The sequence below is a fragment of the Lepidochelys olivacea genome (assembly GCF_965140295.1).
Source record: "Lepidochelys olivacea isolate rLepOli2 genome assembly, chromosome: 7".
NCBI classification, from domain to species: Eukaryota; Metazoa; Chordata; order Testudines; family Cheloniidae; genus Lepidochelys; species Lepidochelys olivacea.
Genome location: NC_140417.1, coordinates 95,034,747 through 95,048,920, shown reverse-complemented (window position 1 = coordinate 95,048,920; position 14,174 = coordinate 95,034,747). Strand labels below are relative to the sequence as shown.

The following is a 14,174-nucleotide window of genomic DNA, read 5'->3' as shown; positions in this document are numbered from 1 at the left end:
CCTCCCCCCCCGCCCCCTTCCGCCTGTGAAATAATCCACTTCTGGAGTTCAGACTTGTCCTGCTGCATAGAAATATTGGTAGTGCCTTCTATCTAGGTTCTAGGGCTCCTCTGTTTCAGGCAGCCATAATGCCAACCTGTCAGCTCATTTTTTTAGGAGGAATCAAGGGGACATGACAGTGATTAGCAAAGGGTTTTATGATGTGGTTTTTGTGTGTGTTTTTATGTATTTGTGAATGGGGTATTAGAACAGTCTTCGTTTCAAAGATGGAAAATCCCTTGTTTTCAGGATTCAGAGTAACAGTCGTCTTAATCTGTATTCGCAAAAAGAAAAGGAGTACTTGTGGCACCTTAGAGACTAACCAATTTATTTGAGCATAAGCTTTCGTGAGCTACAGCTCACTTTTCCACAGTATGCATCCGATGAAGTGAGCTGTAGCTCACGAAAGCTTATGCTCAAAAAATTGGTTAGTCTCTAAGGTGCCACAAGTACTCCTTTTCTTTTTGTTTTCAGTAGTTAGTGCTGGAAATGAATTATTTGAGTGTTTCTTTTATCACAACCATTTTGGTTTCAGTTTAGATTTGTTTGTCTCTGGCAAACAACTTAATATTTTTTTAATATAAGATAATGTATCCATTGTCCAGACTCTTGTGCATTGTCTTCAGGCTTTTAGAACATTTCCAAAATGTGAGGCTCTTTATTCAGTTGCTGTATGAGTAAAAGAGTTATGAACAAACATGGGATTTCTGATGTATGTTGGCTCCTAATCAACCAAAACAGGAAATCTATATTTTAAAGTGGTTGTGAGATTGAATTTGGAAGTTGATAATTCAGTGTGCACAGTTCTTGTATTTCTCTGATCGCTTAATTTCAATATATTCATTCTAGTGAGCCATGAAAATATAAGACTAGAAAACTATGCTTGGAAGAGAGGATACAGAGTAAACAATTCATTACTGTCTTGTACATCTTCATGATAAATGGTTTTGCTATAAGTTGACACAGCACTTTCATTTGTCTCTTCTTTTAAATGTAAAATAAAAAAAGGTGGTTGAACGGGTACTGTATTTAAAAAATCAAAAGGAAGTTGCATGCTTTTCTGATTGGAGCACTAAAACAATCTGAAAACTGGGTTGCTTGTGCCTTTCCTGTATTAGATAACACTACCAAGTGGTTGATACAAGACTTTGGAGCCCCAATATGGGGCAGCTAGTCAGAAGAGGAATCTCAAAGCATTTTATAGGTGACACACAGATATGGCACTGACCATAGTAGGCTCAATAGGCCAGATTTTTAAAGGTATTTAAGATGTCTGACTCCTGCCACCTACAGCCACTCTTCCTCTAGGCAGTAGGGAGGTTCACTGTGGTCACTCTGCGCCCAGGTTTGGTGCTATGGGGCTGCCCACCCAGCACTGAATCTATCCAGGAAGTGTTGACTGACAACTGTGGAGGGAAGTATACTCCTCGGTGAGAGAGGGGTTCCATTCTGTCCAGTGCAACTGTAGTCATTACTACCTTCTTTTTCCTACACACAACAAAATGAGGGAGCAGACAGGAAGCTGCCAAACTGTGGGCTGGGACTGGCTTTATGTTCTTTGATTCAACATTTCCCTATCCACTGCTATTCCTGTTGCACTCAGCAGTGAGTACAACTGAAGCTTGTGCAGAGGCCCCAACCACCACTTTTTGCAGACCCACCATCCTTGAAAGCTCTGAAGAAGGGAATTGTTCTCTGGACTTATCCTGAGGTGAAGTTTAACCAATACGCTGAGCCCTCTGCTCAGTAGTATGCCAGACAATTTCCTCCAGAAGACTGAGACACTTAGTGGAGGCAGTGACATCTACCCTAACTCTCTATGAGGCAAAGAAACTAAGTTTCTCTACCCTCCATATAAGCACAGGCAGAGATTGATGTTTGCTTTCCATTTCACGTAGATATTAGGGCATTAATCTCAGAATCCAGGTGAAACCTGATGTAAAACCTGCCTTTTCTAAGGCTATGTGTAAGTTTCATACGCTGCCAAAAAAAGTCCTTTGATTCATTGTGGACTGCTCATCCAGAGCCTGCAGTTTGCAAGCAATTGGTCCATCACAACTGTCATGAAGCCAGGAGGCTTTCAACCCTTCACTGAATTCATACCTTCAACCTAAAACCTCCTCTCAACATACGTCTCTGATTCACCATAGGTTCTCAATGTTTTCAATTCTCTGCTTTTGCCTTTTGGCCTAAGAACAGCAACTGAGAGTCTTATCAAAGGTCCTGATAATGGTTTGTTGTAATACTCTCTCACACCCCTCTAACAGTTGGAATTCTAACAGTTGGAATCTTACCTTTCTACTTAGTTCTCATTTTAGGTTATAGTTTGGAATTTGAGTACTCTTGGGGAAGTTATCTACTACTTTTTGGGGGTTGGTTGTAGCTTAGGAAGAAAAGGTGTCAGTTTTTTCAGTCGACTGATGAAGCTACCTTAAGTAAAGGCGGAACAATCCAGCTTCTGCATAATTTTACAGGTAGGACCGGTGTTCCTCTTTTGTGTACAAAAGTTTATAGTGGAATTTTCCTTTGGTGAACGTTCAGGGTATGTTCTGTTTTTGTCAATTCTGCAACTTTGGATGAACTAGCCTACAGGGGATCAAGCAAGTGACTTTTTTTCCAAGTGTGTGATAAAAGAAGCCTTTGGGAATATGCAATTGAAAAAATACCTTGCAAAAATGCTAAATGCTTATGAAAATCTCTTCTGGCGAATGTGAGATTCTAGTTTGCATTTGCTCACTTTCTATATAAGAAATGACTTCTTTTGTACAAGGTTACTATATTTTTTAATCATTTCAGGCTGGCATTCCAGATCCACCAAACATGTCTGAAGAATTAATCCAACTGAAAGCCAAAGAGCGCCATTTTCTGGAGCAACTATTGGATGGAAAAAAATTGGAAAACTATAAAATTCCAGTCCCAATCAAAGCAGAACTCAGAAAATATCAGCAGGTAAAAACTTCTCCTTTTACTTTACAAGAAAAGCATGATGACTTATAGTGCATAATTGTAACACATTCTGTACACTAAAACTCGGACAGTAAACTGACAGACTTTCAGGGTTGGTAATTTCCCAGAAGAAACTAGTTTAGGACAAGGCATTAGTAAATACTGTTTTCAACCCATTTTAATCAGAAACTGGGAAGAATATAACTATTATTAGAACAAACTAATGACAATTACTGAAAAATATATAGTAACTTGATAGTTTTGCGGTAATATGATCTAATTTTAATTAAAGGCGATAAAACGAAAAAGAGCCTCAACTTAAAGCTGTATGCTATTGCCTTGGATACTTCAAACAAAAACTGAAACTTCTGAATTTCTCTTCTTTGTTTAGCAATTTAAATATGTTCAGTACAAACAGACGGATTCCCACATTCAGAAGTTGCAGTTTCTGTTCGAGGGGAAACTACCAAATTAACTGTCCAGTCCAGTACTTTCTCTTCAGTTGGGTGGCTGGAGTGCAACTAAACTCAGTGAATACAGTGACTCAAGTAAAATAGTTCAGCATGAGCAAAGGTGGAAGAACACATGACCCAATTCATGGCTAGTTTTGAGAAAGTTCATGAAGATGGCAGAGTCTTGCATTCAGAAATTGCAAAGACAAAGTGAGTTGGAAGGCAGATTGTATGAGAAATAATTTGCAAAATGCAGTGGAAAGAACAAAAACACCAGAACGACTGGCTTTGGCTACACAGATGTGAGTATTAGAATCCGAAAGTCAGATCCAGATTGGCCAAATAAAACCAAGAAGAAGTTTTTAACAAAAACAACTCCAGAACTGAAGCAAAAGATAGACTTGAAAATTGCAGATTTTTTTTTTTATGGCTATAATATTACTTTGTCTGTTGAGCATCCAAATTTTCAAGCAATGATCAGCTGCGTAAGGCCAGACTACAAAGTACTCAATTGAAAGCAGGTGAACATTAGACATAGTTACTGGTGACTTATTCGTTGTATGCTTCTACCCTTTATATGCAAAGCAGTCACATTAATACAGGATGGCTGGAGTAAGGTGCACAATGACCCAGGGAACTGTGTGCAGATAGGGAAAACTCAGGCTTATGTGTCAGTGGTTGATACTGGAAGTAATAAGACTTGAACGTTCTGTGCTACGCTAGCAAGAAATGCCAAAGGCCTTAGCAAATGAACTGTATGGCTATGGTGTTAAGAGCTACCTGGCAGAGGACGAGAAAAAGATGTAATATGTGAGAAGTGATTTGGAACAAGATGATGACACTTTAGTTATGTATGGATGTACGTCACATTGGCTAAATCTACTTGGACAAGATCTTGCACAAAGTATGTTGATTAAACATTTTGTAGGTTTACAGAAGTATTTTCATAATCGCAATCAGCCTGAAGCCTTGTTAAAAAGAATGCCAAGGGCATGTAAACACCCAAATTCCTGGTGACGCTCAAACAGTCAAATAACATGCCTAGAAGTACACGTTAAAATATGGCTGCATTCTCTCAGGATTGAGAGTGATCCTTAGTAGGGCCCTACCAAATTCAGGGTTCATTTTGGTAAATTTCACGGTCAAAGTATTTTAAAAATATTGAATTTCATAGTTTCAGATATTTAAATCTTAAATTTAATGGTGTTGTAACAAAGCATGAATATGTATTAAAAAACCTAAACATATAAAGCCTTTAAATCGGCATTTCTCAAACTGGAGGGTCCTGACCCAAAAGGGAGTTGCAAGGCTATTGTAGGCAGTATTGCCACCCTTACTTCTGCGCTGCCTTCAGAGCTTGGCAGCTGGAGAGCGGTGGCTGCTGGCCAGGTGCACTGCTCTAAAGGCAGTGCCACCACCAGTGGTAGCGCAGAAGTAGAGGTGGCAAAATCCTACCTGCTGCTGGCAGCAGCACAGCCTTCAGAGCTGGGCACCTGGCTAGTAGTTGCCGCTGTCCAGCCAGCCAGCTCTGAAAGGAAGCACAGAAATAAGGGTGCCCCCCCACAATAGCCTTGCAACCCCGCTTTTGGGTCTTGACCCCTCCTCCCCTCCCAGTTTTGAGTATAGGGTAAAAGTACACAAGTGCAGATTTCACCATGGAGACCAGATTTCACAGTCCATGACACATTTTTCACGGCCGTGAGTTTGGTGTAGGGCCCTAATCATCAGGCAGAACTTGAAGATAGAATGATCAATATAACTAATAATCAAGGGATTTACCAAGAAGCAAAGAACTCAATAAGTCAGTTGAAACTAGTTGCTGTTGCATGCAGTGTATGATTTGATCTACTGTTAAATGAAGATCTTGCACTAAACAAAGCAAAAGGTACAATTAGTCCTGTGCACATGTTGGTCAACTAAAGAAACTGTCAGCTGAGCAAGAAGGAATTGCAAGGCAGTGGTTATTCAGCAAAAATCCTGACTTTCTCGCATATTTACTTACAATTAAAGTAGAAGAAGCTCCATGTCTAAAGTCAGTTTTCATCCACGATCAAAGAAAGTTTCCCCTCTAACATTATGGGAAAATATCTGAAGAATTCTGACATTCCATCTGACTTCATTGAACTTAAAATGCAGTTTCATCTGTGTCCAGCAAATTCAGCAAGCATAGAATTAATCTATCAAAACTGAGGAATAAGCTCAGTGTATCACTATATAAAAGTTGTTCGATTACAGAATGCCCAAATGGACCTGGACTGATGGTCTGGACCTCTGCGTGCTTCTGATTGCATAATGCTTCAAGCCTAGAACTCTGCATTACTGTTTCATATAATATGATGATTTTGACTTCTGTTTCAATAATATTGAAAACTGAAATGAGTCATGACATATAAATTCCTTGAGAAAATACCAAACCAAAACCTATATAAACATTCCAACGTTTAGTATTGTAATTACATATTAGTATTATGTCCATTGCAGTTTTACTTTTTATTTTCACAACCCTAAATTGATCTCTGAATCTATGTAACCACAATTTGAATATGTAACTAAAACTAAGTGTAATGTGGTGTACGTTATTGAAATAGTTCTTTAAAATCCCTTAAACTGGGACTATTAGTTTTTCCTGGACGAGTTTAAAAAAAAACAAAACATAATTTTACCTGGTATTTACCAGGTCATCCCTGCTTTCCATTCTCTGTAATTTTGAAGCAAGAATGGCGGTTAATTTCATCCGAACACCATGTGCAATAAAATATCCAAAAGATACAAGGAAGGGAGAACTATGGCATATGAACATAAAAATATCTTTGTAGATCCAAATATTTCCCACAGTCCCTGACTAATGGGCTATGCCTTGGTCTGTGTGAATATCAGAGACCATTCAGCATTGTTACTAGGCAACTACTGGGTTTGATCATGCTCCTCCCTTTCACTCACCAGAAGTTCTCACTTAGTGATTCCCTCTCTCGGGCTCTTTTTAAAAATAAGTAAATTGTTGTGCAATAACAACCTTTTTACCCCTTTCTGAGGAGGTCTTGTCCTGAGGAATATGGAAACTGAGGCATTTGTTCCTCTGGGCTCTTCAGTGCAGCATGGTATCTCCTTTCCATGTGCTCCCCAATCATGATGAAGCAGCATAAGAAGTAGTGAGTGAAGTCTCAAAAGATGCTTTTGTTTTGTAAGGCAGCATTCCCAGTCAGCAAATAGGATGAACTATCCATACCCATTCACAGCCTCCATCCCTCACTCCACCAGGGTATGCCCCCTGTCACTCAAGAAGCCTTTACACATCACAAACAGGTTGTGGATCAGAGGGACTAGTAGTCTCAAACAAATTTGCGAAGGAACAGAGCAGATCACTCCTCTCCCTCCCATCCTCTCCCCACACAGAAAGTATTTCTAATAGCCCCCTCAGCACCCTAGAGAGACAGCCCCAACTACCAGACTGTTTGTTTGAAAACCAGGCTCCCCTTGCATGTTCTCAAATGGTCCAAACTCCCTAGGCAAGGAATCAGTTGTCGTCTTCAGTCCATCTGGCATCTCCTGTGCACCCAAGGATTGAAATGGGCAAGAAAAAGCCTATGAGCCATAACTGTTCCCACTCCTGATTCCAGTTCCTCCACTTGAAAACTGACTCTGAACAGCCATCACAAGTGAAAAAGGAAGATTTCCCACCCCCCAACCCTTGACAATATAAGACGTACTGCACAAGACAGTGGTGGCTCTGATTTGAAATCCAGCCCCAAAAAAAAAAAAAAAAAAGACAGCAAAAAATCTAATGGGTAAAGATCTGTTTTCAAAATAGAAGTTGAAAATAACCCCCTACTCTCTTTCCTGGGGAAAATCATGAAAAAGGCAAATGTCCTGTGGGAAAGAGACCACAGAATATTTTATAGTTTAGGAGCCTAAGGAAAACCACAAGTCTTGCCTAAAATGACACTGGCAGTAGCCCCCACTTTACCAAACATGAGCCTGTCTGAAGGGGATTTTTTTCCAAAAATTCAGATGATAAAAATTTAGGTTTCCCTAAGAGAGACTACAAATCTTCCACATTCTACAAAGTCCTTTGCTACCACCTGTTTTGCCTGGGCTCTCCTGTCTTGTTTAACTGATCTGACAGCTGCAGACCCCAACAAAGCCAAGGAATTCCTGTCAGTGTTAAAGAAAAACTTGCATTCTGTTTCTTTCATAGCTGACTTACCTAAGGATTCCATGGGGTTTGCTGCTAGGGTCATGACCTTTAATTCAGACCACAGCAGTGGCTATGACTCTGGATAGCAGACAACCATTCAAAGAAATACTATTTCTCAAATGGACAAATCTTCAAATTGTCTTATGCTTTACGAACGCCCTCCTCTCCACCAATTATTATGGGGTTATAGGAACTCTGAAAGTAAGTAGAAACAAATTTTCTGGATTTAAGAGTAATGAATCTGGTAATTCTCAGGTACTGGCTTCAACTGCAGAGACTTCCTTCTAGTACAATCAGAAAAGCCTTCATGGTGGATTTTTAACAACCGAGGAGGAAATAGAAGCCCAAAATTCCACTCCACAGTAGTACAGATACTATTCTGGATGAAGAATCCTTGCATTGATCACTACAGCCCACAAAAAGGGGGACACTAAAGAAGAAAGACTACCTGATTAGACATTTGACTCATAACTCAAATAGTTCTGAAATCAGGAGGTCTGTTTTTATTTTCTGTGAGGGAAATATGTGCATAGTTATTTACAAAGTTGATTTAGTATTAGAACTTGTTACTAAATCATTAGTGTTCTACAATTTTAAGAAAAACTCTTCGACCAGGTCTATGCTACAGAACTATATCGATATAACTGTATTTTACAAATATTGACAAGTGAAATATGCATTTGAAAATGCTATCAGAGGTTTGAAAAAATCCACACCCATGAGTGACGCAGTTATGTTGACCTTACACCTCATGTAGATGGTGCTATGTCAATGGAAGAGCTTTTCCCTTCGACATAGCTTACTGCTTCTCGGGGAGATGGATTAACTATGCCAACAGGAAAAGCTCTCCTGTTGGCGTAGTAACATCTTCACAAAAGCGCTACAGGGGTGCTATAGCACTGTACTTGAAGACAAGCCCTTCTAGTGTGTGGAACAAGGGGCATGGCTAGAGATATGAGGTCTGGAGAAACCCAGAAACTTTCAGTGGGGAAAAGAACTTGTTTTTTTGTTTTTTTTTTTAAAAACCCCTCCCCCCCCCGATGCTTTGGTATGAAAAAAAAATTGGAAGTGCTGGGAAAAATTGAAAAGAAACTTCTGTGCAAATATTATATATCTGTAACCCCCTGGAACGTATTATAGCCCCCTAAATTGCTGCTGTTTGTACTAAAGAACAACTCTGAGTATAGGGGGCCCTTTCTTGTGACTTACTGCCTGCCTGTCTATGCTGACTTCCGTCCTGGACGTGGCGTTTGGTGTGGAAACAGTGTGAGCATGAGGGGGAAGCAGCTGCTACCCTGAAGCTGCTGTCCTCCTGATTGTCCCTGATGAGCAGCCCACTCATTCCAGAGACGACATCTCAGTAGACTGGAAGGTTGACACACACTGTCGTGTAGGGGACCTAACAGTCTGTAGCCTGCCTGCATAGTCGCTGGGCTAGAGAGCAAGAGGCCTATGCATCCAGGGCCTTGGAGGAGAATCTTGAGGGGCAGGAATGGATTCTGCCTCCACTTTCTGACCTGGAGATCTGCAGGAGGAACCAAATGCACGCAGCATGGAGGAGCTCTTTTTCTTCTCCCTCAGCAAAAATGATATGACTATGGAAGCATTTCCACACTGAAAGTCATTCAGATGAAAAGGGATCTGTATTTGCAAATACTGCCAAGTGAAATATGCATTTTCAAATGCTATGAGAATGGTCAAACACATCCTTGCATGTAAAATGTCCTGCAGACATTTAAAAAAGCCTTCATAACTGGCAATGAAGGTCAAGAAGAAGAGATGACACTGACAGTGGTTGCACTTGCAACAATCCTCCTCAATCCAGAAGTCCTTCTGCTTCTGACACACCACCATCTGAAATTGTTGTACACTCAAGTTCAGCTCTTCAGTCATCAGGAAAACAACATGCATTTCAGCCAGTTATATCCAAAAGACCCTCAACAATGACTTCATTAATAGACAGGGTGATGCTTGAATGGCAACAAAAAATTGACCAAACTCTCTCAAGGGTGATATGTTTCTGGCTCTCCACTGAGTCACGGAAAAGATTTATTGGCAGGAACCATTTAAACTATTAAGACCATCATGAAAGTCACCCAGCAGACCTTCTTTCAGCAAAACTCTTCTACAGTCAGAATATGAACGTTTTTAATACAAACTCTGCGCCAAAAAAAAAAAAAAGAATCAATGAAAAACTTAGTCTGGCAGTACTTGCAGATGTGTGGACAGATGCATGGGGGGGAAAGAAATCCAAAATTGTATAACACCTCAACCAGTTTTTTTGGCTAACATGTGAAAGATGTTGAGAAGTGTGTTTCAGTTAGTACAAATCTTCAATTTTAAAAGTACATGAAGATCATAACAAAAGTTCAGTCCAGAAGTTGTGAATCTTTCTGACAGATTCTGATTAGAGAAGTCCCAAGAAAAATCTCTATTCTAGCATTTCCAAGATATTAGTAACTAAACTGTTTAGCCAGCTATGAACAAGTATAATATAATTTTGCTTAAATTATGACACTTTTTAGTAGTGTGTTATCCTTTATAGAGTCTGGTGTTTACTATAAAGTTTAGAGAGATGCTGAGACTTACCATTTGTCCTTAATATTGTGTTAACTACATTATAATGAATACGTAAAGGGGATGCTCAGTGGAGACTCTCTCATCCCAATAAGCTTGGTGGCGGCAGCAGCAGAAGCATCACCCTCAAATCCCCCACCCCACCAAATCCAGGCAGGGTAGTTAATAGTAGTGGGAGCCCAGGCCGGCTTTCAGGCTCCCTTTCCCCCCCAGTTGCAAACTGAAGAAAGGGGGCAGGGGTGAAGAGACGGTGAAGTCCAGGAGGGAGTCATATAGCGGGTGTCCAAGGGACACTTTTATGCGGTGGTGGGGAAAGGGGACCAGCAGAGTCAGCAAGTTGGGGTTTGTCTTTGGTGCCATATATTTATATGCAATTAAGGCTGAATTTTCAATCTGTCACATGCATGGGATGGGGGAGGTTTAGAAACCAGAAGATGTGGGGGTTTTTTTGTTTTTTTGGGTTTTTTGTTTTTTTAGACTCCCATGATTTTGGGGAGTTCTGACTCATTTTGACTCTTGGGCTTGGTGGTAATAAATATCAAAACAAACAAAGGGCAGAGGCCATAAGTCATGGTTTTGGGGAGAGGTTACACTCAAAGAAAAATTATTGAGTAACATATTCCAGTTTTCTTCCCTCTGCATATTTTAATAGCCAAGCAGTTGTACGTCACACAGTGAAGACTGCAAAGGTACACTGACTAGGATATTTGTGAGTTTGTCTTTGCAAGTGTTTCTGCTGATCGATTTACCAGCACCCAAGGAGCATTTTTTTTTTCCCCTTTTCTGTAAGGCTGTTAATGAGATGGTGGGCTGAAGCAGATACATTTGTGGGCAGTCCTTCGGGGCTGTGTATGGGGGGTGTTAATTATGGGATAGGCACCCAGAGCAATGCATGGACACCTGTAGTAGTAGTTTAAAAGTTTGAAATCAGGCAGGAGTTTGACAGTGCATGGCATATCCATCACAAAAGCGTTTTGAAGGAAAGATTGATTGCTCTAATCAAAACACCTGACTTTTTACATCTTTTGTCTCCTGCACTTTCTCCTTTTTAAAGGATGGTGTCAATTGGCTGGCATTTCTCAATAAGTACAAACTTCATGGAATTCTTTGTGATGATATGGGTTTAGGAAAAACATTGCAGTCCATTTGTATTCTTGCAGGAGATCATTGCCTCAGGTAAGCTGCTGTTCTATCATGCACTTTGAGGATTTTTTTTTAAGATACTAAAAGTAACATTGCGTTCTTAATGTTTGATACTCTAAAGGGCTCAAGAATATGCAAGAACTAAATTGGTAGACAGTGTTCCTCTTCCATCCTTGGTGGTTTGTCCTCCAACGCTTACAGGTCATTGGGTGGATGAAGTGAGTAAATTTTGCTCCAAAGAGTATCTCAATCCTTTGCACTATACCGGACCTCCCACTGAAAGAGCAAGGTAAGCAGTACATTGCAGAAAAAATATTTTGACTTGAACATATATTCTCTGTCTGATTAAGATAAATTTCAAAATTCTTTGTATATGGCTGAAAAAATAACTTCGCTTTTTATGCAGACAGTAAATCGTAGAATGTTTACTCTACTTTTGTGGGTGGAAATGAAGACCTATTTATTTATATTTGCCCTGAACACTGTTTCTCTCTATTTGTTTTAAGATTGCAACACCAGGTGAAAAAGCACAATCTCATAGTAGCTTCATATGATGTTGTGCGAAATGACATTGATTTCTTCAGGTAAGAATTAATGTTTGTCGTCTTGCTTTCTTGTTTTATTCATATTTTTAAAATATTAAATAAGACTTCCTTTTATTTCCTAGAAATATTAAGTTTAATTACTGTATTCTTGATGAAGGCCATGTAATCAAAAATGGAAAAACAAAATTGTCAAAAGCAGTAAAGCAGTTGACTGCCAATTATAGGATCATTCTTTCTGGGACACCAATCCAGGTAATTGCTACACACTCTATTTCAAGAGGGTGGGAGTGGAAGAGGCAAAGGGAAATTATTTTTGCAGTTACTTCGTTGTCCTCATTATCTTAGCTGTCCTGTTCAGCATATAGCTTACTGCTCTCCTGAACATCTGAGGCTCGCGCTCACCATTTCACATATGGAAAAACCCAAAGTGGTGTGGGGACTCTGAAGTACTCCCACTCCATTTTTCTCCAAACTGTTACAAAGTGGTGTGGTTTTCCACCTTTATGGAACCCAGGGGTTCCATTCCAAAAACTCATGGCACATGATGTTCATATCAACTCGAACTCCCTCACATTTTGAGTCCCATTCTGCTATATAAGACCTCTCTCCTTGGGATGTCTGCCTCGCATTGAGTTGAGGCTGCCAAAGACCCTAGTGTACTGCCATACACTCTCTCTCTGCTGCTATCCAAAGGGCATGCTTTGATGCCTGGAGGTGTCGGAAAAATCCAGTAATCAATTACAAAGTGCACATTCTGAAGTCACTTTGGTCCTGGCCTGTGAAGGTACCATTGGGGCCTTCCCCTTACCTAATCCTTGATTTCATCCCCACCCAACTGTCAATCTCCCAGATACACAAAACAGCTATAGGATCATAATTGATGTCGAGAGCTTCATTGCACTGTATTATAGGGTAAAAATTCAAAAATAAGTAAAGAAATACTCCATAATCTTGGAAACTGTTTTCAGTCTTGGAAATGTTTTAATGAATTTTTCTCTTATCTTCAGAATAACGTTTTAGAGTTGTGGTCACTGTTTGACTTCCTTATGCCAGGATTTTTGGGTACTGAACGCCAGTTTGCAGCGCGTTATGGCAAACCAATTTTAGCAAGTAGAGATGCTCGGAGTTCCAGTCGAGAACAAGAGGCAGGTAAGGCACAAGCTCCAATCTGTTTTCTTTCTTGTTTCTTTGTAACTCAGAATTTCTGTTGAAAACATCAAACACTTCAATATCGCAGTATGAAGTCTTTCTGTTTGTGGTGATTGAAGTAATTTGCTGCTTTGTTGTGGTTTCTGAACTATTTGCTATGTCTGCTGTTGACACCTAGGAGTTCTTGCAATGGAAGCACTGCACCGTCAAGTATTACCATTTCTGTTGAGAAGAATGAAAGAGGATGTACTACAGGATCTTCCACCCAAAATTATTCAAGATTATTACTGTACTCTCAGTCCTCTACAGGTAAGTTTAAAAAGCAAGATATAGACTCTCTCTGGTACTGGACATTTGCTCTGCACTAGTTGGGACTACAGAGGAGCCAGTTGTAGCTCCATGATCCTGGGGTCAGTTCAGTATGAACCTTGGCATACTTTAGACCACCCGGATTTGAAAATATTTTCTTATGAGGCTTAAAATTAAAATCACTGAGGAGTGTGTTTCTGGTATCACTAATGTGGGTAGTTGTAGGAAATAGTTTCCTGGCATGTATTACTTAGACAATATGCATGAATTTGCAAATTTAAAGTAAAATTTTCAAGTAATGAGATTACACATAAACTGTGTGGTATTAATATTATGTTTAGTGAGAACTTAAAAAGTTCTCTTCGTTTGTTGCATTATTAGGCAGTCTGGATTTAAATTTTGTCGTTCTTGTTTTCTCACTCCTTTACACGATACACTCCTTTCTTTCACCTCGGGGGACCCTACAGGTTCAGCTTTATGAAGATTTTGCCAAGTCTCGTGCCAAATGTGATGTTGATGAAACTGTTTCATCTGCTTCACTGAGTGAGGAGACTGAAAGGCCAAAGCTTAAAGCTACAGGACATGTGTTTCAGGTACAGATTTCTTCAATAATTTGTGCTCTCTTGTTAATGTATTTCTAGTAGATTATATTCTACTAAATCCTGCCCTACTGAAAAAGGTAATTTTTGTACACTGGATGTTGAAATATAGTTTAAAGTACATTCGGTTAAATCCTGAACCTACTATTTAAATGAAGCAATTTCCATAGCTGTGATTAACTTGTCTGGAATAAGGTGTGAAGAGCTAAGATGATTAAAT

At 39.7% G+C, this 14,174-nt stretch overlaps 1 protein-coding gene across 2 annotated transcripts in view; it reads left to right on the top strand.

Annotated features, from left to right (window-relative positions):
• Positions 1-14,174, top strand: part of BTAF1 (B-TFIID TATA-box binding protein associated factor 1) — a 97,779-nt gene that overhangs the window by 66,630 nt on the left and 16,975 nt on the right. For both annotated transcript variants that reach the window (XM_084633123.1, XM_084633122.1), the window contains exons 26-33: positions 2,836-2,988; positions 11,264-11,385; positions 11,474-11,641; positions 11,859-11,936; positions 12,020-12,149; positions 12,905-13,046; positions 13,225-13,355; positions 13,823-13,948. In XM_084633123.1, the coding sequence (XP_084489249.1) occupies positions 2,836-2,988; positions 11,264-11,385; positions 11,474-11,641; positions 11,859-11,936; positions 12,020-12,149; positions 12,905-13,046; positions 13,225-13,355; positions 13,823-13,948 (1,050 nt within the window). The remainder of the gene's footprint in view (positions 1-2,835; positions 2,989-11,263; positions 11,386-11,473; positions 11,642-11,858; positions 11,937-12,019; positions 12,150-12,904; positions 13,047-13,224; positions 13,356-13,822; positions 13,949-14,174) is intronic.